A 27,024-nucleotide genomic window follows, 5' to 3' on the forward strand; every position below is an offset into this window, starting at 1 on the left:
ATGCATCAAGACAAAATGCAATCCAGTTCTGATGTTTCTCCAACTTGTTCTCCCTCTTTCTAAAGGCCACAGAAATATCTAAGCCTTCAACATACAGCACAATTGTATATTTCCACTAACAAAGCAAACAGAATCTTACTAGAATATGGCTTATCAGTTTTTCATGGTTTTCGTACTCTTCTCAATTTCCATTGAATACAGGAAAATCCTTAAACTAGTGAACATTCAATGTAACTTCTAATTTTCTCTTCAGTACATCTTTTCCCAATTATGAGTCAAAATTAATATCAGGCTTGTGACCGTGACGGGGTTATTTACATTAAAACTATAAAAGGGATCTGTAGTTGGAAAGAAATTACTGTGGAAAACCTCCTGTAAATCGTCTGCAGGTTTTTTCTCCCTGACCTTCATCTCCACCTCCCAGAAAACAAATTATAGAAAGAAAGGCTTGAAACCACGACCACTAGGACTGTTAGCCCAAAGGACAATGTCTGCCACAATCTTTCCACTTACTGTGAGTTACTGTTACATTGGGTAAAAGATTTTGAAAATTTTTAATACACTTGTAATTTCAGCCAAATAAATTTGACTTACTTGATATACCAATAATAAACAAAGCCATGAAATGTTTTAAAACTTTATTTCAACATAACTATACTTACAGAAATAGGCATATTGGTTAATAGAATGCAATTTAACTTATCCTACACAATTTGAACCAAAAAACTTGATACATGGTTTGCTTTAAAAAAGAAAGAAAAAGGATTTGCAGTCTGTTTATTTTTATCTATTACAAATGTATATAAAAGATCTTCCATCAAATGCTGCTGAAGTAAACAGCATGAACCTTGAGAAATTAAACTTTGGTTTGTCTCTGAAAAATAACATGTATTGCACTGTAAAAATTAATAAAGTTGGTGCAACAAAACACTGTTGTAATGTCTCAATGCCAGTTCATAAAGTTCAATAACTAATGGATGTTGATGAAAATGCAGAGTCTATGTATACATGTGAAAATATAAAAGCCATCCAATCTAGTCTGAATTAAAACTAGCAGTCCAGTTCACCTACTGAGGTCAACAAGGAAACGCTGCACAGTAGCTATTTTTCTGATTTGTGCAAAAAAGAAAATGAAGTTTCTTCCCAAGCTTTTCAGTCTAGAACTGAAACTACAGGAAAGGTATTCTGTCCATTGTCAATATTCATGGGATGATATGCGATAACTCAAGCTTAAATCTGAATTAGCACTTACATGCAAAGTAGTCCCCAAAGTTAAAGACCACTTGACTTCAGAAGTCACTTCTCAAGTTACAGTAAAGTTACAATGGCCCTTCTTGGAAGACTAAAACACCCAGCCATAGTTGTAAGAAATCTTTCAAAAAATGCAGCCCTTTGTGAATGACACCTCAATTTATTTAAAAAAAATAAAATAAAAGAGGGGGGCAGCCCCACAGAAGCAGCTCTGAAAAGAGAAAAAATATATAACTTAATATATCTTAAAAACCAATGTGAATATAGGTTCAGAAGATAGTTAAAAGAGATATTTTTATAAGGCTACCTAGGATTAGGCTTATAACATATTCTAGTCTTTCAACTTTTGCTCTAGGACTAAATATCAATTTACAAATAACATGTTCACCTTTCATTCCTTTTATCAAAAGGGAAAATTCTAGCTTCAATCCTATCCAGTGGAGGGGAAACTGAGAAAACAAAAAGACTCAAAACAGCTCCACGTAAATATCACATTTTTTAAACGGAAGAACTCCCAACTAGACCAGAAGTTCTTATTACTAATACATTTTTCATTGAAACAATTTTTAATAAGTACAAATACATGGCATTAAGTTTCAGAACCTAATATAGGCCTGACAGTCAAGTCCTTGTTTTCTGGAAGAAAGGCCTCAAGTCCACTCAATTTCCAGTAACAATGTTTTCACAGATCACTTTAATCAAGGGTTCTAATTTCCTTCATATGTTCACTTTTGGCATTCTAGCCTTAAAACCTAGATAAGAAAATTAACCAAATTCTCCAGAAGTCAAATTTTTCTTTTTTGAATTATCAAAGACTCCATAGAACCTCTTTCCCAGACTGTGTTGGCAATTTGTAGTTAACATGAATTTTTTCACATGTGCTGTTAAAAGGTGACATACAAAATGTACCCATGAACATTCAAAACAGTTAGGTTTAACTAGCCTTATAATTTAAGTTTTAAAACATAAATATTTGCAGCTTGATCTTCCATTGACAATGATTGTCGGAGCTTAGAATTCAACATCATTCAACAAATCCCCATCATGCACACAAAACGCACACCAGTAACACACAACTTACTCATGTCTTGAGAAAGTCTTCTGCTTCTTTATATCTTTGGCCTCCCAGTCAATTCCAAGTTCAAATGTCTTTTAACAAACTTCAATCTATGATTTTTTATCAAGTTTCCCACCAATACTTCAATAGTTTTCCTAATCTTTCACGTTGCACTGCTGAACTCTGAAACCTTTCTCAGACATTATCAGACAAAAGAAAATAAATGAAATATAAAGTGGTAATTTCAGAATAGAATATGGGAGGGTTGAAATTATTCAAGGCTCCCTATGGGGATCATACTTTACTGAACTACGATGAGTAACTGTTAGCAATGAGAAAAATCCTTTGCTGGATTCTTTCATACTCTTTGGTGACTGGCCAAAGAATCTACCAGCAAAGTTTGGGAGTATATACTCTTCCATACAAAGTACCCTCATAGGAACACCAGAATAGCTGCAACTCATTTGAGGCCTCATCTATAGAAAAAGGCAGTCACAGGAACAGCCAGGACACCCACTAGTTGGTGGAGATCCCTGAGAAAGTGTGATTTTTTAAATCTGGACTGAACTTCAGTTTCACCAGCCTTTTCCACTGTGTTCACAGGAAGTAGCAGCTGGTCTACCAGCACTCATACTACCTTTCTCATCCTAGGTTTTCTGTATAATTGCTATGGCTTTGGAATCTCACAAACTGATATTGTGTGTAACTTGAAGGAGTAATTATCCCTCCTAGTTCCAGATTTGCAGTTTCCAAATAAAAATTACAGCTCTTTATTCAGCAAAGTGGACATAAACAACAACCATCTACGAATGAGGTTTTCCTCTAAGATACGATTTAACACTACACTTTAAGGAAGTAGATGTACTAAGACATGTCAAAAATTTACTTATGGTTGAAATTTGAGATAAATATCCATTCAACATAGACCTAGTGGTTTATTTATTCTAAAGTTCAAACTGAGAGCTATGATTTCACTACATCCATTTAAAATAAATAACATATGAAACGCAGACTCTGGCATATATATGAATTGAACCTGCATATTTCATTTGCTCAGAAATTTGCACACAATAATATTCTGCAAGACAGTTGCAGCAAGGGGAAAAAAAAACACCTGCCCTTTTGCAAACAAGATTAAAAGCATCCCTCCAAAGAGGAAAAAATAAAATGCAAATATATGTAAAAAGTGTTACTGTTCAACACAAATGCTAGTTCTAGGGAAAAAAATGTAACTGCATAGATTTTAAAAGTGCAATATCTTAAGCCATTAAAGCACCGAAACAAAAAAACACACCAAAATCAGTGTTTTTATGACAATTAACATATACACAAATAAGAAATACCTATTGATCAAAGCCCAGGAAGTAAATACCTGAACTGATAGAATATCAAATGCTGGCAGAATTTCTCTTCAAATTCAATGTATTTTCTCATCTTTAACACAATTTTAAAGTGCTAACTTTATATGAAGCAGGCAAATTCTTCAAGTAATTTGCTATTTAAGTAAGCCAATTTTTATAGGGCTAAACAAGGAATGAAGAATAAACTAAAGTGAAACAGGAAGACAGGAAAAAACTGACAAGTTATAACTGAACAAATTGATAGAATGCTCTAATACCACCTTGGCATCCTTGGTTCAGTTAAAGGCAAAAGATAAAAATATTTTTAAAAAGGTAACATGTTTAGATGACTGCTGGTTTAGTATACTAACTCCCTTGGATTTACTAAAATGTGTACATGAGTAGGTACACGGAGTCCTAAGAAAAAAAGGGTGCCACTTAAAAATCAAGATTGGGCAGTAATTAATTTTAAAAACAAAGGCTGTCTACTACTGCAAATGCATATAAAATGTCAGAGACCTCATCCACTAAGAACTGAAGCCTGGACCACAGTGTTATTACTCCTGCCCTTGAGCTGCCTTTTCAAGGAAGTACACATTGACCAGATGGCGATTGAGGTGTTTGCTGTAATCTTTTTCCTTTCGAAAAGAACGATCACAGAAGATACAAACGAAATCTCCCTCGGCCACTCTGGCAGCCAAGGCCTCCTTTCCATCTTTCCCACTGGTCTCCTGTGGGACTGGCCGAGCCCCGTTCAATCCAGAATCGTCACTGTCCTCTGACGTGTTGTCACTCAGGTCGCTTCCATCGTGACTGTGGATGCCTTCGTCTTCATCCATTTCCTGAGACTCACTTACTGCCACGGTGAGAGGAGGGGACGCCACAGCCGCTGTGGACACGGCTTGTTTTTCTAGCGGCAGAGCAGGAAGTGGTGGTGAAACTGGTTCTTCAACTGCCGCGTCTCTGCTGGGGAAATTCTCTGCTTTCTTCCCGTCAGTGTCCACCTCCATTTCACAGAGCATAGCTTCGGCCTGATGTTTATCCTCTGAAGTTTCACCCTCTGGCATATTCAAGTTTTGTTCAGAGGATGAAGTGTTGGCAGATGCCTTGATAACAGCAGCAAGACCAGCTAGACTCTTATCTGCCTCTTCTGCTCCCGCTTTTTGAAGAGGGGCTTCTTTCTTTCCTTTGCCTGCAGGGAACAAATTTTGGTCTTTTGATTCCTCCCCGTTTAAGTTTTCCTTTGGCAGGGGTGGTGATGGTGGGGAGAGATCCTGAGCACAGGCACTTTCTTTTAGACGCTGCGTGCCTTTAACAGGCACTAAGCCGACCTCAATGAGGACCTGCTCCTTAAGCGCCCTTTCACTCAGCATGCTGGACTTCTCCTTTCTATGATCTTTGCGAGGAGACCTTCTGGGGATTGGCTCCGTGGGAGGAGGAGGCTCTGTCTGAACAGGCCCCGTCTGAACCACCACCATCTCAGCATCCCCCACAGGGGGAGAGGGAGGGGCAGGAGGAGGCTCTGTCTGAACAGACCCCACCTGAGCAGGCTCTGGGGGAGGAGGACGAAGGGGAGGAGGAGGAAGGGGAGGAGGAGGCTCCATCTGAACAGGGGTCACCTGAACAGGCTCCATGGGAGGAGGAGGCTCCATCTGAACAGGGGTCACCTGAACAGGCTCCATGGGAGGAGGAGGCTCCATCTGAACAGGGGTCGCCTGAACAGGCTCCAGGGGAGGAGATGGCTCCATCTGAACAGGCCCCTTCTGGACAACCTCGACCTCAACACCCCGCACAGGAGGGGGAGGGGAAGGGGGAGGAGGAAGGGGCGGCTCCGTCTGAACACACCCCACCTGAGCAGACTCCATCTGAGTGGGCCTCCTCTGAGCAGGCTGGCTGCTCTTCTTACATGGTTTACTTCTCACAGTTTTCCTCTTGTTTTTCAAGCAAATGTTTTGCTTCTTATTCTCCTCTACTTTGCTGTCACCCTTTGGCACTTCCTGACTATTTTTGGATTTGCTTTCTGCCTTCTTTTTCTTTTTTGTCACAGGTTCCTCATCATTAACAGGCTCTTGTAAGGATTGGGCTTCAGCTTCCACCTTCCTTTTGCTTTTCTTGCTTCTGCAGCTCTTTTCTGAATTGTTTCCCGGGGACACATCCACTTCTTTAGCTTCCATGGCCGATTTGCGAGTTCTGGTGGTCACCTGGCTTGAGGCATTACTACAAGGCCGTTTCTCTTTTGAAACGTTCTCTTTCTTCTCCACTTTTACAGACCTCTCGTTTTTCTTCCCAGTCACATCCCCCTTTACTTTTGCCTGCTCTGTTTCTGGTTTCTCACTGGTGATTTTGTTATCAGGCAAGTCAGCCTCTCGCTTCTTGGTTTTCTTTAGTTTCACCTTTGAGACATCCATGGTTTTATTAGGACAAGTAGGATGCTTAGATTTGAAATGGTACTGCAGATTACACTTCTTGGAAGCTGCATAGTCACACACGGGGCAGTTGAACTGCCGTGGATTCACATGCAGCTCCACGTGTTTTTTGAAGTTACTTCTGTCTGCTGTTTTGTAGTCACAGTGCGGGCAGTTTAGAGGTTTGGGCCCGTTGTGAACCTGTCTTGCATGGCGGGTTACTTCATGCTGATTAGAGGCCACGTAGCTGCACTGGTCACACTTAAACGGCTTCTCACCTGAAGGCAGACGAGACATGTTACAGAAGGCACACGTTAGGAAGTGAATTCAAGATTATTCAAATATGCTCATCAAGAAGTGGAGAGAGATACAGATATATACATATAAATAAAACAAAACCACCGAAACTATTTCATGAAGACTTTATCATGCAACTTATATTTACCATATTTATTTGTATATCTTAACTCTGTCCTTTGACTGATTCTCATACCAAATGGAATAATTATCTCAATTAATCATCTTTTAAAAATTCATTAAGCTAATGCACTCAATCACTAGTAAAGAACATAGATTCATCAAGAAGTACACAATTACTGGCAAACTGATCTGGGCTTTTTTTTGGCTACCCCTTGGGGCTTGGGTTCTTTAATGTTAATTCGAGGACAAGAGCACTCAAAGAGATAAGGTAATTTTAAAGTTTTTATCTTTAGTTAAACATATAATGGAATAGAACACAAAATTCCCATACATTCATTTAAGATAAACCTTGGAATTTCAAGTATTTTACACTCTGCCACACTCCCAGACCTTCCCCGTGAAAGTTTTAAAACAATGCCTTGGTCTCAGGGAGCAAAAGGTGTTTTCTTTCTATTTAACCCTTTGTCCTTTATGGCAAGAGCTGAGTCAAACTTTTCCAGTGCTAGAGTTGCTATTCTACAGGAAAAGTGTAACAAGCTAAACATTTTTTCTTGATTTTCTCCCACCTTCTTCTAGACTGGGCAAAGGAACTAGGTAAATGAAAAGAGGCATACAAATAGATATGGCATATAAAATAAGAACAAGAAGTCATAACCACAGGCACATACAAGACCAGAAGCCTCCCGCCCACCCCCAAATTAAAGACATGAGATTTAACTCATTCTACCTGAATACATACCCATCTAGATCACAGTCTAGCAAATATTACCAAACGGTATCCAAACCCCACTGGTCCAATGGAATGCAGAGCAGAAAAACGGAAATTGACATTTATGAAAATTCATCTCTCAACATTCTCAAATTCACACCAAATCTTTTTTCATAAAGCAAAAGTATATGCAGACATTAATAAAACCACATAGATGGTAAGCTTTACCTGATGAAAAGGATGTCTGACGACAGGTCACAAAAACTTACTCAGGCATGGCAAACTGCAAACGCAGTTTATGACTATGTTCCCCTTGTCAGTGACCACATATTAGTCTACCGACAGACTTCTAACAACACGATGCCTTACTCTCTACTTGGTCCTATCTTGTCCTTTCCATTAAATGACTTAAATGGAGACAAACATCGACTTAACATATATAGACACAGAATGGGGAAAAGAAACGTGACATAACTGTTAAGAACTTGTTCTACAATAAGAAGACGTGGGGGGATCAAATATGGGGCTCTGTAACTTACCGTGAGTTCTTCAGCAAAGTACTGAAAACTCTCTAAGGCTCAACTTCCTCATTTGTAAAGTACTCTTAAGTGTTATAAGCTATAAATAATCCAATCCATTTCAAGCACTTAGTATAGGACAGATGGCCAAACAGTCAATACACATTACCTGTAATTCATGACTTTTGGAATGAACTGGTCTAAGTTATAGAATGGCTAAACAAAAGGGAAGATTTCATGTGCTTATCTTGCCTTACTATATAAACCCGGCCTTTGAGAATACAAACAGTTGATGAATGGAGTCAATCCCTTTAGGAAAATATTTGAGCTCATGAAAGAATTATAATGAAAATGTCATTTTATGGATTTCCGTGGTGGCTCCGTGGTAAAGAATCTGCCTGCCAACGCAGGAGACACGGGTTTGATCCCTGACCCAGGAAGATTCCACATGCTGAGAAGCAGCTAAGCCTGCGTGCCACAACTCCTGAAGCGTGTGCACCTGAGAACCCGTGCTCCCCAACAGGAGACACCATGACAGTGAGCAGCCCAAGAGAAGCCCCGGCTCACAACTGGAGGAAAGCCTGCACAGCAATGAAGACCCAGCACAGCCATAAATAAGTAAGTGTCATTTTATAAGCCGTAATGAATGAGGGTATTTACACAGCCTGCATCAAGGTGTAAGCCTTCATGTGTGACAGAGTCTGGGAATGGGAGTGCCTAGGATTCTGTTTAAAACTATGATGACATCATTTAACTGCTTCCTTCACTCCACCCCCATTTTTGCTTTACTGTCATTAAATCTTTATTGTATTGAAAAATCAATTCATCAAGTTCAGTTTATTAGTATCTAGCTGAATGAACATTCTTTTGCCCTGTACCAAGTTTTAACTTAATTCCCTTTTCCAGTTCTAGGAATATTTACTCATTCTTAATTTTACTTTTATGAATGTGTCATATATCTACTTTATTCTTCCTAAATAAATTACAGATGTAAGGCACATTCTTATCAAAAAGAGCCCAGAAAGAGTATAAAGGCAATTTCTAATTAAACAGTAATAGGGACATACTACTCAGCAATAAACAAAAAGTTCTGATAATGCAGCATGGAATGAATCTTAAAAACATTATACAAAAGTAAAAAAATATTAACAGAAATCAGTTATCAGTTGAGGGGAAACAGGGGAGTACTGACTGGAAACAGTAAAGAGGGAACTTTTCTAAGGGTAGTAGAAACATTTGGTGTCTTCACTTAGATGGCAGTCAAATAAGAAAACATATAAAGTCACTGACCTAAGATGTGTGCATTTTCATGTGTGTAAATTAGACTTAATAAAATGTTGTTTAAAAAATTTCAAAATGAACAGACCACCTGCCCAGGTGCTCGGGCCAGGTGCACTGGGAGGACCCAGGGGAATCGGGTGGGGGGGGGGGGGGGAGGTGGGAGGGGGGATCGGGATGGGGAATACATGTAACTCCATGGCTGATTCATGTCAATGTATGACAAAACCCACTGCAATGTTGTGAAGTAATTAGCCTCCAACTAATAAAAATAATTGAAAAAAAAATTTTAAAAAATAAAAATTTTCAAAATGAACTTCTATGTTAGGAGAATGGGGGAACTATGCAGGGTGATACATACAAAAATATAATGGCAAACATAAACTGAATGTATCACGATCTCTAAACTATTTAAGTGAGGATGCTTCAAAACCAGTCCTTACAAACACATATGAAACACAGAATAACAGCTGATTAGGTTAGTGTGTCTATGTATTTCACCACACCATTACTCTGATCCCTTCTTACTTTGGCCTCAGAAAACCTACCCGAATGGAAGTGCCACCCAAGGAAATAATCAATGTGGTTTTGTTTCATTAACTAATTTGTCATTTTAGCTAAAATGTACCAACTCAATGGACCCTAATCTCTTCCAGAAAAGAATCTAAGCACACACTTCTCTTCCCTAAAAGATGAACAGGGAAGTGAACGCCCAAGCTGACCTGTAAAGATCAGACTCCAGATCACAAAGAAAGCACCCAAGATGTTCACTCTATGCAACCCAGTTAGGAAGGCTACCTTCCCAGTTTGACCACATTTAGCCTCAATGATTCGCAATATAGGATCCACTGGAAATAATTCAGCACTAACTAGCCATGTTTGCTTCCTGTTCGTGACTCACAATTATTGGAGTCCAACGAAAGACGGCGGCTCTGCTCTCTGCCTACTCCGTGTTCCAATGCCATTACTCTGTAGCTTCCTGAGCTACTTTCTGAGCCACATTTCTGAGTATTCTGTAAACACTGCTGATGACTAAAAATGAGCGTGGGAAAATCTGAAGCCAAACCCTAGCTCTTCTAAATTGGAAGAATGACAAGTTAACCTTAAATAAAACATTTATCGTCTCAAAACCAGTGTCCTAATTTATAAACTGGGATATAAGTATTCTAGAGGTACTAAGATTTAAGATAACAAATTTCAATTTTTCAGTACCCAGCATGCATACAATAAATAGTAACTGCTACTCATTATTAACACTTTAAAAATATTTGCATTCGTGAAGCGTTCCATATTTTTTTTGAACTCTGTGGGAGAAGGTGAGGGTGGGATGTTTCGAAAGAACAGCATGTATATTATCTGTGGTGAAACAGACCACCAGCCCAGGTGGGAGGCATGAGTCAAGTGCTCGGGCCTGGTGGGCTGGGAAAACCCAGAGGAATCGGGTGGAGAGGGAGGTGGGATGGGGGACCGGGATGGGGAATACGTGTAACTCTATGGCTGATTCATATCAATGTATGACAAAACCCACTGAAAAATAAAAAAAAATTTAAAAAAAGAAAGAAAATACTCTATATGAGCTGTGTATATGGGTAACAGATAGAAATAAAATTCAAATTTACAAAAAAAAAATATTTGCTATATTACAATGGCAAGTAGTAAAAATCAACTTTTTATTTTTTTAAAAATACAGCAAAAGATAACAGTAGACAATGCAAAATCATTCAGGCAATCATTATTGTTTGGTGTAAAACAATAATATGTGTAACAACAATATCTCTGTAAAACAGAGATAAACATTTATACAGTGACTACAGTATTACTGATTCAATGAAAAACACAAGTGCGCTGTCATTCTGATCCAGTGACACTAATATAAGGTCAACCAGATGTTAAAAGCGAGACACTTACAGTCAGGCACTAGACCTAATTACCAGTGTGCATGTTATACACGGCACAGGGGAAGAGGAAAAACTAAAGATACCGTGAGAAAGCTAAGTTAGAACAAATCCAGAGGAGAGGACATTCCACAGAAAAAATGGTTGTATTTCTTTAAGGCTTTAATTTCCCCATTTGTAAAATGGGGACAATAACAGCACTTATTATCACAAGTGGAGAAGGAAATGGCAACCCACTCCAGCACTCTTGCCTGGAGAATTCCATGGATGGAGGAGCCTGGTGGGCTATACAATCCATGGGGTTGCAAAGAGTTGGACACGACTGAGCGACTTCCCTTTCTTTCTTTCTATAGTTCCTTTTGGAGAAGGAAATGGCAACACACTCCAGTGTTCTTGCCTGGAGAATCCCATGGATGGAGGGGCCTGGTGGACTGCAGTCTATGGGGTTGCAAAGAATTAGACCCAACTAAGCAACTAACACACACACACATATTATCACAAGACAGTTATGAAAATGGAAATGATCTAAGTCATAAAAAACTCTTTTATTTAAAGGCTACAGCACAAATATTAGTAGGATACGATGGCCTATCCTCAACAGATACCCACAGAAAGTGAAACCACAAAGCACCCAAAAGAAACAGGTTTCTGGTTAAGTGATTCAACTCAACAGTTAAGAAGACTGAGAAGGAACATTCAAAGTATAAAACTTGACAAGCATGTAAGGTCAAGAAGGGCCAGTAAGCATGCTGTGTGATCCCTCACAGTTGCTCAAATTAGAATTCATACTGTAATCGAGTCTTAATCACTGACTTAAAACAGCAATTCCCAACAGAAATAAAATGCAAGCAACAGAGGTAACTTTAAGTTGTCCAGCAGTCACATTACAAAGGCTAAAAAAAAAAAAAAACCCCAAAAAACAAGTAACAATATTTTTATTTATCACTTAACCCACTATATTTAGCATCATGCCAAAATGTAATCAATATTTTTAAAAGATTATTTTATATAATTTTCTTCATACTGTTTAAATTCAGGTATGCATCTCAATTCAAACCAGCCACATTTCACAAGCTCAGTAACCACATGTGGATAGTGGCTATCCAATTAGACGGCACAAACTATTATCCTAAGGTAAGGGAGTTCAGTCTATATACACTTTGGTACACAGCAAAATTTTGGCAGAATTCCCCCACGGGGCTATATATTCTAAATTTAGGAGAATACGCTGATCAGATGTGCTTGTTCACCAAGGGTCACTGTGACTAACACGAATTATCCACTCAAGACCACTATGCTAATATTGACCTAACCTTGCCATCTATCTATGTATTTTAATAATGGGGACCAATTATGGTTGGTGCTCTTGATAATTTCAGTCACTGGAGGGGATATAAATCTTCAACTTGCTATAGCCCTATATTTTATCTATTTTAAGTTAATAAATTGGGATCCTGGTTATCTACCATTCTTTAAAAGTTTGGCTTTTTATAAATCAGCCCTCAGAAGCCCTATCAACTCCCAAGAGAACAAATCCAAATTTCAGAAACTGTGCAGCTAAGAAGGAACCCCTGGAACCTGGTAACCACACCCTATGAAACTTGGTGTTACGCTCCGCTGGAGGGTAAGGGAGGCAAGTGCAGCTGGGTGGGAGTATGAAAAAGCAGAGGCGGTTCAAAAAGGATTAACCAGCCTTGGTCTATGTTCAACTTTTATTACATCATGGAACTTAAGTTCTGATGATAACTGAGGACCCTATGCCTGGACACAGTACACACATACATCTACATTCAGTTTCAGACATCCCACCTATGGACTCCCTGGTTAGGAATCTCCATTTAACACAGCTCTACCCTAGTAGACCACTAATTTTTAATTCTAATTTCAGAATTATGCTATAAGTAAACATTTAGATCCAGTTCCAAGTCTAGAAGAACTTTCTTATCATGGCAGTTTACTCAAAACGATAGATGGAAGCTTGGGACTGACACATATACATGAATCACTATGTATAAGACGGGTAACTAATGAGAACCTACTGTCACAGCACAGGGCACTCTCCTCAACCATCTGGGGCGACCCAGACGGGAAAGCAGTCTGAGAGTGGATGTGTACACCATGTGACTGAGTCACTCTGCTGCAGAGTGGCCACTAACACAGCCATGCAAAGCAACTATAATAAAACACATTTTTTTCAAGTTCCCACTTCTTACCAACCTGAATGAGTACGCATATGTCTGGTTAAATGAGTCTTCTGAGAACTTGAGTAAGGACAAAGTTCACATTTATACGGACGTTCACCTACAAAAATATAATGATTAGTGTTCAAATGATAAAATAATGCAAATACCATTCTTATCAACCATATACACATCATGCAGTACTGAGCATTTTTTAAACAAGGATTTTTTCCCCCTGTTCCTGGCAAAATGATCAATTTTGGACGGAGGGGCCTTTTATCATGTATTAGAAAGATCATTTAAAATACACATAACTACATTATTTCAGCTTTGCTAACAAGTATCATTGGCTTTCTGAATTCTCATAGCCCTTTTAATTTTCACAGTAATGCTACATGGTATTACATTAAATATTAAGAACTGAAAAACTATCTTGGATCAGGTTATCAGCAACATTTTAAAAATAGAATTATCCTTAAAAAAATTCACAACATTGTAAATCAGCTATATTTCGATGATATTCTTTTAAAAATCTACCCAAATTTTCTGATGCTATGACTTGGGTAAAACTACTATTTGAAATTGTAAGCTTTAAGCAGTAACATTTTTGAGTGAGGAAGCTATTGTTTCAAGCTAAAATTTTCAAGTGGTAGCCAGAACTTTTATAAAACAGTCAGGTCAGTGTTAAAGCGAATTATAATCATTAAGTGACAGGGACTGAGAGTAACTGAAGATGACAGGCCAGTAATTTACTAAATAATTCAAAGACTCAAAGGAAGGAAATACGTATTTTTTCGACACACGTTGTCAACCACAAAACATATTTTTTAAACAAAGCTTGATAGGGACTTCTCTGGCAGTCGAGTGGTTAGGACTCTACACCTCCAATGCAGAGGGCACGGTTTGGATCCCTGGATGAGGAACAAAGATCCTACATGCCACGGGGTGCAGCCAGAAAAATTAAAAAATAAATAAAAATAAAATCAGCTGTCTCTCAGGACGCAATGGAACATTACATTAAAAAAAAAAAAGGCTTGATAATTTGTTTTTATCTGTTCTTTGGCCACAAGATAATAATTATGACTCTGGACAAGCTTCTTTTTCTGTAAAAGTATCTTTACTTCCTAGAACTGTGAGAATTTAAATCAAGAAAATATATGCAGAGCATTTAATGCAGTGCCTGACACACAAAGCCCTCAATAAACATCAGTTATTATTTTGTAAGTTACAGTAATATTTGTCTCTAAAAAAATGGGATAAGGAAAAGAGTACAAAAAAAATAGAAAGCATTGATGAGTGTGAAATGTATCTATAATAACTATTCAGTTGTTATTAGTCAGTAGCTATAGATTAGTTGTAAATACATCATAGCAACAAAATGCATACTTTGACATGGAAGAATTTTAAGACAGCTTAAAAAATGTTGGATATATTTCTGTAAAGAAAACATATAAATGGCCAATAAAAACATGAAAAGATGCACAATATCATTAGCCATAAGAAAAATTCAGATCAAAACCACAGACATGAAGACATCACACCCAAAGAATGGCTACAATCAAAATGACAGATGTTAAGATATATTTGTTAGGAGAATTATTTGTGGAGAATTCAGAACCTCGGTACAGTATGGGTGGAACTGTAAAACAGTGCAGCCACTTTGGAAAACAATCTGTCAGTTACTCAAATGATTAAACATAATTACCATACGGTCTAGAGATTTCATTCCTAGGTGTATACTTACCCAAGAGAAATAAAAATATTACATCTACACAAAAACATATACATATTCATAACAGCATTACTCGTAACAGCCAAAACCTGGAAATAATCCAAATATTCATTAACTGATGAATGGATGAATAAAATATTGCTTATCTATACAACAGAATATTATTTGGCAATAAAAGGAAAACAAGTACTGTACATATGACATGAATAAACCTTGAAAATACACTAAGTGAAAGGTCACATATGAATCCATTTATATGAAATACTCAGAGTAGTTCAATCCACAGTGATTTGTATGGCTTATCAATTGTACATTAGTGAAGCTGTTACCAAAAAAAGTGAATGGAAGAAAAATTTAATACCCTTTCAGATTAACATGAAGGATCAACTAAGGATAATTTACTTTTAAAATTCTTCATAACAAATAGATTGATCCAGGTGTGTAATTCACCAAACCAGGCATAAATACTCTAGAAATGCTAGTAAGTTTTCAGTCATACATAAGGTAAAAATGTCATCTTTTAAAGTAGAATTTGTGTACTTCAATAAAAATTAATTTTTAAAAAAGTAGAAATTGTGAACTAGCTAAACAGCAAACCCACAAAATGAAAAATCTTTTGAGTGAAGAGTCAAATAAAAATCCTCAGCCGCTTACCATGATAATTACCTATAAAAAGAGATTCAGAACTTTGAATCTCAGCTGCATGTGACCCTGGGAACATCACTTCAGGCCTTTGGTAAACAAACACCCTGCTTCCTCAGCAAATTTTTCTGAAGATTAGCAGAGTAAAAGCACCTAACCCTTAGCACTCAGTAAAAGAACTTAAGAGACCCACTAAGGAACCTGAAAAGGTTCCCTAAGTGAGAAGTAAGAAACAAGTGATTCCTGTGGATCATTTCTATATTTCTGCTCATTAGCACTAGATACATTAATTTTTCCATAAATACAATTTTCATGCATGTATTTAAAAGCCAGAGGTACTCAGAATTTACATAATCAAAACAGTATCCTTCTATTTATACATCAACAAATTATTTTGAAATTTTTTTTAAACACCACAAATAATTATAATGAGGGTGATGGGGAAGGAAGCTTTTTAAAAGTATTAAGACACACTAAGTTTAACACTTAAAATGCAAAATGAGATATGTGTACCTATGGAAGTCATAATATTAGTGTGGAAATATCAATCTTACATTAAGGTGAGGAAAAGTTATTCAATAGATGATGAAGTATATAAAATACAGCCATTAAAATTAGTCACCTAATCATTTCATGATATGCAACAATGTTAAATCACTATGTTGTATATACTTCAAACTAATACTGTATGCTAATTATAACTCAATAAAAATAAAATTTCAAAACATTAAATTAGGCACCTAGACTGTAAGTAAATGACAAAAAACCACTGTAACAAAAAACATTTGAACTCCTCTGGTGGTCCAGTGGTTAAAAAGCCACCTGTCAATGCAGGGGACACAGGTCTGATCCCTGGTCTGGAAGATCCCAGATATCACGAGGCCATCAAGCCCCCCCGGAACCACAACCACTGAAGCCCATGAGCCAAGAGCCCGTGCTCTGCCAACAGAGAAGCCACTACAATGAGAAATCTGCAACTAGAGAGTAGCCCCTACTCTGAACTAGAGGAAGTTCCAGCATAGCAAGGAGGACCCAATGCAGCCAAAAATAAATAATTTTTTTTTAAGTTTCAAAAAATTCACATAAAAAATTGGAAATTTATACTAAAAGTAAAATTTTTCCAGATCTCTGCATCTTTCTCGTTTTTTAAATGTTAAGAACATTTAAAAATGTTCTTAAATCAACTTATTTAGATTTATCATTGAAAACAGTTTTAGATTTGGGGGAAATTTTTTAAATTGTTCAGTGTCTCAACAGTTTTTAAAGTATTAAAATATAACTGACACTATTAAAATCAAAATTTAGTACGACAAAGACCCTGGTAATATTCTTTATGATGACGTGTATGGTGGTTACGTAAGTGCTAAATCACTTCAGTTGAGTCTGACTCTAGCCCGCCAGGCTCCTCTGTCCATAGGATTCTCCAGGCAAGACTGTTGGAGTGGGTTACCATGCCCTCCTCCAAGGGATCTTCCTGACTCAGGGATCGAACCTGGGTCTCTTATGTCTCCTGTGCTGGCAGGTGGGTTCTTTACCACTAGCACCACCTGGGAAGCCTGGTTATGAGTATAGATTTGTAAATATTCACCATTATCAATAATACCTTTTTTAAAAAATTCATAGATGTGTACATGTAAAACTCATGCATTTTACCATATGTCAGTTACTACCTGAAAGCTCTACAGATTAAGGCCAATCCTAAATTAGGCCCCAAGGTTTCACAAAACTATTAAAGGAACATGAAGTATTTATGGAGGAAGTATATTTGCTATCTGGAACTTGTTTTATGATACTGTTGGTGAGGTTAGTTTAGTCTGTTTAATTAAAACTGTTAAGTGATTAATGGTGTAGGATTCCCAAGAAATTCTCCTGTCCTATGCCATGTAATTTTGAAATGTTTGTACCTTTTTTTTTTTAACTTTTGAAACAAAACGGTTTCAAAGCCTGGAGACAATTAATTACAGGTTAAAACAAATTCCAAGGAGACTGCAAAGTATTTTACTTGACCAGATTTTAAAGCTTTAAATTACACAGAAGCCATCTGTTGGAGCTTAGAAATCTTGCTGCAAATGTGTTTCTTGTAATGGAGTTTCACCTGCAAGCTTTCTTGTTTATGCCTACCACACTTCATCAATTCCTCTTCTCACTAAGACTCACTTTTAGCAAGGGGTTCAATCCTACAGAGTGAGAACTACTGCAAATAGGATGTGAAACAAACAGCATTCCACAGCTGTTTTCTCTGTTGACGGGAGGAGCAGAGTACTAGGTTATCTTATCTATGTTGTTCAGACAAGTAATCAGTCCTCAAAGGTACTAATTGACACCAAGAAAATGTAATGCAATTGTCAATAGTTACAAACATTGCTTTTACAAACTAAGACCCCTTAATTACAGATTTGAAAGATAATTTAAAAGTGAATAATTAAGGGGTGTTGGGGAGAAATGGCCAGCAACCCCTGAGAAGGGCTTCCTTTGGGGGTGAAGATGTGCTAAAATTGATTGTGGTGTTGGCTGCACAATTCTGTGAACATACTAAAGCCAATGCATTTTAACAGTAAACGGATGAACTGTGTCGAAGTAGAGTACATCTCAATAAAGTTGTTATTTGAGGTAGGAGTTGATATATGAGGTATGATTGCCAAATGTGATAAAATAATAATTTGTAACTGTTGAGTATAGGTGATGGGTACCTGTGGGTGCAGTGAGGCATTCTCTTTACTTCTGAGATGCTTGAAATTTTTCACATTTTTAAGACTGCTCCATTTTGGGGGGGTACAGTACACTTCATAAATGAGAAAGGTCCTCTTACCTGTATGAGTTCGAACATGCTGAACATAATTGTTTTTTCTGTCTGAAAAATAGTTGCATTTCCCACATGTGTAAACCTTCCTTGGAAAGTGGTTTCTCAGGTGCTTCCTCCAGTGATACTCGCTCACTGTGGTGTACGTGCATATGATGCACTTGTAGACGCGCTCATTGTCCCCGGCTCGGGTGTGATGTTTCAGGTGAGCAGTGTAGTGATCATAGCGATTGGTGTTGTAGCCACAGCGGTCACAGCGGATGGGGCCCTTGGAGAAATCGCCCTCTTCCCCAGGAGAAGAGCCGGATTCCCTGGCTTTTGCTTGCTTCTCTGCACTTTCCTCCACAAAAAATTTCTTGGCGCTATGAACTCGGATGTGATGCACAAACTGCTCTTCAGATTCGGCTTCGTACTGGCATGGTTTACAGCGGAAGGGTTTGGTCTTCAAGTTCTTGCACTTGTCCTCTGCTGCGGGTGTCTCCTGAGGAAGGTCTTTGTTGCAGCTGTACGTCTCTGAGGCAGCGGACGCCTCGAACACAGGCCGTGGCTGGACAACGCTGAGTTCCAAACTTTCCAGTTCCATCTTCTCCAGCCCACTGGGTTCGCCTTTCACCTCAGGAGACTCCTCAAGTCCTTCCCCGTCACTATCTGAGAAGTTGCTGTCCCCAACAGGCATCAATTCTGCCATCTGTCTTTCTTCACCAACCACATAATCACAGCAGCCGCCATTTACTTCCCCAGTTAAGGCCACGTTTGCCAACATGATGAGCTGAGGCGCAGCCAGTTCAGCTCGAGAGAGATCGGGCAAGTCGTACATGTCATTTGGCAAGGCCATGCCCATGGGGCCACTGCCCGTGAACAGCCCTCCTCCTCCGGAAGACTGCCCCATCACCTGGGTGGCCATGTCTGTGCTCTGCATTCAAATGAAACAAAACACATGGAAGCACCAGATTAAGCACAACGTGTACCGGTCTAAAACAAAACATCACCTAGTTCTTTGTAACTTAAAAAAATACACTTCCCCATATAATCTTTAAACTCAATCAGCTTCATTAACTATTGAAAATAAGCCTTTAAAATAGCTTTGTAATTCCAAATTCTCTTTATTGCAGTCATCAAAAAAATTTCTATGACTCCTATAGGAAATTCTATCAAGTATTTGACACATGGCATGTCTTCCCTCAAGCACTTTTACTTTCTGGTGGAAAAACTAAGTAACCTTCATTTTTAGAGCTACTTAAAATTATATTTTAAATTCTATACATGAATAGTAAACTGCTGTCCTCTTAACTCCCCCTTCAACAGTTTACCGGTCTAAATCAGAAAGGGGAAAAAATCCAAAAGCCAACTGTGCATAGATTAAAGTATGGTCTGCAAAGTAGAAGCTTGTAATAATTGGTCCGAGAATTAAATCTCATATGAACTCAACTATCTTCAAAGGAATAAACTACCATTGGCCCTTGAACAACAAGGGGCTAGGAGCACTAACTCCCTGGTGTAATCTAAAACCTGAGTGAAACTTCTGACTTCACAAAAACTTAACTACCAATGGCCTAATGTTGACCAGAAGCCTACTGATGACAGTTAACACATACTTGGTATGCTATATATATTACATACTGTATTATTACAATATAGTAAGCTAGAAAAAACAAGACATTAATAAAACCATAAGGAGGGCCAGGCCAGGCGGGGCTGGGCAAGAACAGGAGACCCAACTCTGACACCCATGATCGTGATCTTCCAGGTGATGCTTGAGACTCTCTGCACCTTCATTTATGGAGCACCTTCCAAAGTCAGGCCTTGGGATGCAGCCCCGCAATGATCAGCTCAGTCTCTGCCTTTGAAGGCTGACAGTCTAGTGGTTATACATCACCCTGGTAAGCCCCAACTCACCAAAATTGTGACAAAGGAGCTGGCAAGAACAGGGAGCTAGTCTTGAGGTTCTGGGAGTACTAAATCCTGTTTAATCTATGAAATGCAGTTAACACCTCAGCAGAACCTATTTCCCCAAATATAGGATGACCCTTCTGTTATTTACATATGTAAAAAATGCTAGAGACTTGAGAAAAATGCCCTCGAAGGTGCCACTGATGGCTAGTTAATAAGCCCTACAGTGACTGTCAATCCATTTCAGATACTTGTGGCAGCAAACAAGGCCGTTCACCTCTCCAAAACGGGAAAAATGAAGACAAGAACTTTACCTACTAAAATTATTTTCAATCTTTCCCCAAATAACAGTATTTCACAGGCCTTGAAAAACTTTGGTATCACAGCAAATGACACTTCAATTCCAACTGCTTTTATCGAAGAGGGAGAAAAACATATAAACCAGGAAGATGTAATATCTCAGACAGAAAGTCATCAAGTTTCTCTTAAAAATTTCCTTGAAATAACAAATATTACAGAAATCAAAAAGATACTTTCTTGGGATATTATTGAATGTCACCACTTGTAGAATGTCAACAAAAGATGTTTTGTGAGATGACAAATAGTAAAAATTTTCCAACATCAAAAAAAGGAAAATTGTAAGAAAAAATATATTTACAGTAATGTATTTACTGATACCATAAGTTTCTGGACACGTATGTAAGATACCCATATTGTCTTATACAATTAAAAATGTTGTTAAACATTACTAATGCTAGACATCAAAAATGAAAAGACAGAATGAAAAAGAAATTCGTATTTATTTATGGGTGTGACATTTATGCACTGATAACAAAGCAGCAACAATATGACTGCTTTATGATAGCTTAACGTGATCAATATGACTGCATCCTGATAGTCTAGCATGTGTGCAAATGACTGAATCTTTATAAAAACGTTATAGCAGACAGTACTACAGTCATATTCGTCACACAGCATTGGAAATGTCACATTAAAATAAACTACTTACCTGTGGCAACAGGCTGATACACAGTTTTACCAATTAGGAGAAAGGCATACTATATGGCGGTGTAATTTTTTGAAAGCACGGTTTAAAAAATCAGCAGGAAAACAGATAGTTAATTTTACATTAAATATCAATCACCTTCTATTAATGTAAGGGTAGGCTATCCACTTCAATACGAGTCTTGCACACTATGTTCTACAGAATGAACACTTAGGTGATAAAGATGACGACACAGGAACGTCTCAGGACTCTTGCCATAAAGTTACTAGATTTTTCACAATACAAACACAACTGCTAAGTTTATTAACTGTACAACATGATGATTATTTACTGTTCATTAAGTGGAAGTGGAGGATCACAAAGGCTTTCAACCTGTTCATCTTCATTCACACTGAGCAGTCTGCGAGGAGGAAGGGTTGGTCTTCTAAGGAGTGAAAGAGGTGCAGGGGGAGGTGGAGAAGGCAGGAGAGTCAGACTCATGCAGCTTGATGGAAATGCATCCCAAATTTTGTTTGACTTTTGTCCTTTTTCATTTCTCCCAGAATGTTCCTATATGATATCAATCCTTACACGGGTTTCACTATCTGTATCACAGAATGCTCCATGTTGTAAAAAAGTCATCATCTCCATCAAGTTATCTTCATTCTTCTGATTTGAATTTCTCTAAGACCCCTGTCCTAAAACTCTTCATCCTACCTTTTTTTTTTTTTTTTGGCTGTGAGATCCAGAATCTCATTCATAATTTCCTTGATTGGCTTTGTTGTAAATCCTGTGAAGTCATGCACAACACCTGGACAGAGTTTTCTCCAACAGGAATTTACTGCCTGGTGCTTGATGGTCTTCACAGCTTTTGCTATAAAAACAGCATCTTCAATGGTGTAATCCTTTCAGACTTTCATGACGTTCTATCAGGGTTCTCCTCCCATAGGATTGACATTTCCCATCTTTTTCATGTATCATGTCTAATGAGCTTAAAGATTCCCTGATCTAGAGGCAGAATCAGAGACAATTCTTTCTCAGGGAAAGTAGACCACTTCAGCATAATTACTGTTGAATTTGTGGGGTTCTGGGTGGTCAGGAGCACTGTCCAAAGCAACACTAAAGAACACTTCAGTATTCTTGCCTGGGAAATCTCATGTAGCTGACAGGCTACAGTCCACAGGGTCACAAAAGAGTAGGACACAACTTAGGGACAACAGCCCCTGCTCCCTACAACTAGAGAAAAGCCAGCACAGCAACAAAGACCAGCACAGCCAAAAATAAATAAGTAAACAACTTTTAAGTGAATTTTCAATTTGACATAAAAAGGTATTTCCCAAAACATGCAAGGTTTTCAGGCCTGCTGGTGGAGCTGCAGTAATGATTTCACCAATTTCCTTTTTCTTTAATTAAAAAAAATTATATGGATTCATTTATTTTGAGATGGTGGGCAACCTCAAGTGCAGACATCAATCTACACCAGTACACATCAAGCAATTCAACTTTTTCTTGTAACAACTTTGTTTCTAGGGAGCATTTCCAGTATCACAACTGGTACTATGGGTCCATGACGTTATTCAAGGTTTCTGGTATTGCACTAAACAGGATGAAAAATATGCTAGAACGCCAAGTGGTGACTTTTTACTGAAACACAATTTACTGAACAGAGTGCTGATTAGCCTCACCTAGCATTTTCAGCAGACACTTGCAACACTTGAGCTCAACAAAATTAACAAGAGGTGGCCACAAAATTATTACATTAGTACTGTATGTACTAGAGTTACTTTTACACAACTATGATTTAATAATGAGTCTCAATTTACATTTCTATGAATGGCACTAGTGCAGTAGCTTATGCGGTTGAGTACAAGAGTCTTGATAAATTTCAACCTTCTGTAAGATTTGTCAGTAGTAAATAATAGCAGACTAGTATTTACATATATTTTACATATTCATTTGTGTGATGATATTTTTTGATATTACTAGGCTGCAAGGTTGATTTGTTCATTTTTTCAAAATACTGCAAAGCTCAAAAACTTTACTATCCCTTGGAAAAAAAAAATCCACGTATAAGTGGACCACCACAATTCAAACATGTATTGTTCAAGGATCAACTATATTGTGAAAAGGTACTACTTAGGTCTTTTATTATTTGATCTGTTAAAAAGTAAAAGCAAACAAAAAAAGTAATCATCTTTTCTCCTGTAAGAAGAGTTTTGGTGTATTTACGACTCCACAAATCAAAGTAACTTTAAAATCCCCATATAAAATAAGTCAACTCATCTTCACAACCTGCAACTTTCTTGCACTGTGCTTGACCTGGCCCACTTGTAAAGCGGAGCCATTACAAGATCACCCTGAAACCTTGTTGGGGTTTTTATACACCGTCTTCTCACTTTACTTTCCAATCTAAAAGGTGTTATTCACGAATCAGGTGTTCTCTTACAAATCAGAAAAAGCAAAACAGGTGGCAAAGACTACAAAAAAAAAAAAAAATGCTAAACCCAAAATACAAACAGTAATCAGTTTCACCCAAGTGCATAAACACGAACACGTTGAGTCATAGGTACCAACGAAAGTCGGAATCAAATGCCATCACACAAAGCAAGGCTGTCCAAGGCCTTAACGAAACAGCCCAGGCGACTCGCAAGTCCTAATTCTCCCCCAACCCTAACTACCGTCCCCACACCACCCAGGAAGGCCGTCCGCGCACCGCCCGAAAGCCCAACGCGCCGCTCGGATCCTACGTGCTGCCTTCAGCGCCGGCCTCGGCCGCGGCATTCCTGACTGAAATAGGCATTCGGCCATTTTCTCAAAATACGTACCAAACACAAAGCAGCTCTTCGCAAACTCCGGCGCCCTCGCCTCGGCCCGCTCGCTGCACCACCGACGCTCCAGGTCGTCCTGAAGCGTCTCCTGGGCTCCCCACCACGGAAGACGCCAGGCGGGCAAACTCGGGGCGCCGTTGGGCCAGACCGAGTCTTCCCAGTCCAGGCTGCCCCCTCCCGGCCCGCGCGCCCCAGTCCGGGAAGAGTGAGCGAAGTTGCCGCGTCGTCGTCGTCCGGCTCCTCGCCCGCCCAGGGCTCGCCCTCCGCAGGGGGCCGGGAGCCTCCGCGGGCGCCCTCCCGAGGCGCCGGGCCCCGAGCGCCAGAGGGGGCCCCCTGCGCCCCGGAAGTCTCAGGCTCACTCCCCCACGGCGCCCCGCGGGACGCGCGCCCCGGCCCCGCCGACTGCGGCGGCCAGACGACCCCGCACGCAGGGCCTCGGCGGCCCGGCGGCCCGAGCGCAGAAATCGCTGTCCAGCCCCATTGGAGGAACCGCCCGGGTCCCGGGCTGACTCAACCCGCCCGGCCGCACTCAACGGCGCCTTCCGGCCAAAGGGAGAGGCCGCGGAGGGAGGACGACGCGAGGGCCGCCGGCAGGCGAGGGGCTGCGGCGGGACCCGGAGCAGGAGGAGCACCAGAGGAAGTTTCAGGACTAGGGCCCCAAGCAGCTCCGCTCCTGGCCTCAGGACAAGACATCCCCGCCGCCTGCGCCCGCGCGGACGCGGCGGCCCGGCCTCCACTGGGGAGGGGGCCCCGGCGCCGCGCCGCTCCCCACCGACGCCCCCGGCCCAGCCCCCCGGCGGCGACGATGTAACCCGATCCCGCCCGGCCGCCCGCCCCCGCCCGACGCGGCGCTCGCCGCCGCCCGAGCCACAGTATCTGCAAATCAGCCCTGGACAGCGCCTCGCTCCGCGTCCTTCCGCGCCCTCCCCTTCCCGCGGCCACGGCCGCCCGGCCGGCCCGCCGCCCCCACCCGGCCGTGTCTCAGACCGCGCCGCGCTTACCGGCCTTCCTGGGCGAGGAGGGGCGACGACCCGCGTCGCCGCTCCTTCACGGACTACTTTTCTTTGTTGCAGGAGTTTCGGGGGAGGGGAGGGAGGCGCTGGAAAAGTTGGCCGCTGGGCCCGTCGAGGCCCGCAAAGACCCAGTGGGGCTGCAGAGAGTGTTCAGGCCGCGGGCTCGCCTCCTGCGCTCCGGGCCGCCGCCGCCAGCCACAGCGGGCTCTGGGGCCCCAGGCCTCGGCGGCGCTTGCTCTGCTCCTGCGCCCTGAGCTCGCGGGAGCCGCACATTCCAGCACAGGAGGCTGCGCCGCGCACCCGACCCGCGCCGCCGCCGCCGCCGCCACTCCCGGGACACGCCCCCTCCGCGCCCGCGCGCGCCCGCCGGGCACGCCCCCTCCGCCGGCCTAAAGCGGAGCCGCCTGGCGCGCCCCGCCCCTGGGCGAAGTAGGCTGTCAGCCCCGGCTGCGCTGAGGGCGCGCTCGGGGTTAACCGCGCCCAGTTCTCCCAGTCTCTTACTTGGGCTCTTAGGTAGAAAAAGACGCGAGCCCCTCTTCAGTTGTTGATTTCCTTCATAAACTAACAACAGAAAGTTATTCCCAGCCCTGGAGCGCTGTTAAAAGTCTACAGACTTTGACCCTTCACTTTAGAAGCATTGTCACCCGCCCTTTCATGTCTAAAACGCTCAAAATTACCTTTCAGAATTTCTTGAAGACTCCACCCATAGCCACCCTTAAACAATTAAGCTTCGTATTAAGCTTCTTTGGGCGGGGGGGATTGCATATATATATATACATACAGAAAAGAAAAATCCTCGACATGTTAGTGAAGTGTAAGAAGAAAATGTTTCTGAAAGATCACGGACTTAAATTGTGAGAATGAGGTCAGTGGGACAAATCCCTAGACATGGAAAATAGCGGATCATTGCTGAACCGACAAAGCACCATTTCGGTATAGCAGTACAGAGGGTAGAGAAGGTGGTGAGGATGTGGAGGCTGCTTAGTGAGCAAGTTTTGGAGAGTAACCTGCTTTCACTTTTTTAAACTAGGGTAGCCATGCTTGATACCTGACAGAGCAATATGCTGCAGAGAGAGAATAGTTTCTGCACCCTCTTCTTTTTTGTTTTCACCAGAAATGCCTTATTAGTTTGCCTTGAAATCTAGTGGCCCTCTTTAAGCCCCTTAGTATGGAATTTAAGGCCCTGGTTAACCAGATCTAGATGAGTTGGACTATCACTAGTATTACAGTAAAGAGAGCAGCAAGTGCTGCGAAGCTTCAGAGTCGTTGTTCAGTCGCTAAGTCCTGTGTGATTCTCTGCAACCCCTTGGACTGTAGCACTCCAGGCTCCTCTGTCCTCCACTATCTCCCCGAGTTTGCTCAAATTCCTGTTCACTGAGTAAGTAATGCTATCTAACCATCTTATCCTCTGCCGCCCCCTTCTCTTTTTGCCTTCAGTCTTTCCCAGCATCAGGGTCTTTTCCAATGAGTTGGCTCTTCACATCAGGTGGCCAAAGTATTGGAGCTTCAACTTCAGCAACAGTCCATTTTGAATATTCAGGGTTGATCTCCTTTAGGCTTGACTGGTTTGATCCCCTTGCAGTCTAAGGGACTCTCAAGAGTCTTCTCTAGGACCAGAATTTGAAAGCATCAGTTCTTCAGTGCTCAACCTTCTTTATGGTCCAACTCTCACATCCATACATGACTACTGGAAAAACCATAGTCTAGACTATGTGGACCTTTGTTGGCAAAGTGATGTCTCTGCTTTTTAATATGCTGTCTCTGTGTGTGCTTAGTCACTCAGTCGTGTCCAGTTCTTTGCAAACCCATGAACTGTAGCCCACCAGGCTCCTCTGTCCATCGGATTCTCCAGGCAAGAATACTGGAGTTGGGTTGCCATTCCCTTCTCCAGAGAATCTTCCTGATCCTGATATCGAACCTGGGTCTCCTGAATTGCAAGCAGATTCTTTACTGTATGAGCTACAGGAAAGTTCATGTCTAGGTTTGTCATAACTTTCCTTCTAAGAAGCAAGCAAGCATCTTTTAATTTTATGGCTGCAGTCACCATCCACAGTGATTTGGGAGCCCAAGAAAACAAAGTT

General features: G+C 40.6%; 1 protein-coding gene across 2 annotated transcripts; it reads right to left on the reverse strand.

Annotated features, from left to right (window-relative positions):
• Nucleotides 1-623: 623 nt before the first annotated feature.
• REST (RE1 silencing transcription factor) lies at nt 624-25,271 on the reverse strand. 2 transcript variants are annotated; one of them, XM_065913918.1, is made up of 4 exons: nt 24,932-25,271; nt 18,237-19,140; nt 13,091-13,174; nt 624-6,331 (listed from the first exon to the last, which is right to left on the reverse strand). In XM_065913918.1, the coding sequence occupies exons 2-4, from the start codon at nt 19,129-19,131 to the stop codon at nt 4,206-4,208; spliced, it is 3,105 nt and encodes a 1,034-aa protein (XP_065769990.1). In that variant the 5' UTR covers nt 19,132-19,140; nt 24,932-25,271; the 3' UTR covers nt 624-4,205. The 2 variants fall into 2 exon arrangements, with proteins under 2 accessions (XP_065769990.1, XP_065769991.1); XM_065913919.1 differs by lacking the exon at nt 24,932-25,271 and adding an exon at nt 23,928-24,421.
• Between the last annotated feature and the right edge of the window lie 1,753 nt (nt 25,272-27,024).

Source organism: Muntiacus reevesi, chromosome 22 (genome assembly GCF_963930625.1).
Source record: "Muntiacus reevesi chromosome 22, mMunRee1.1, whole genome shotgun sequence".
Lineage (NCBI taxonomy): Eukaryota > Metazoa > Chordata > Mammalia > Artiodactyla > Cervidae > Muntiacus > Muntiacus reevesi.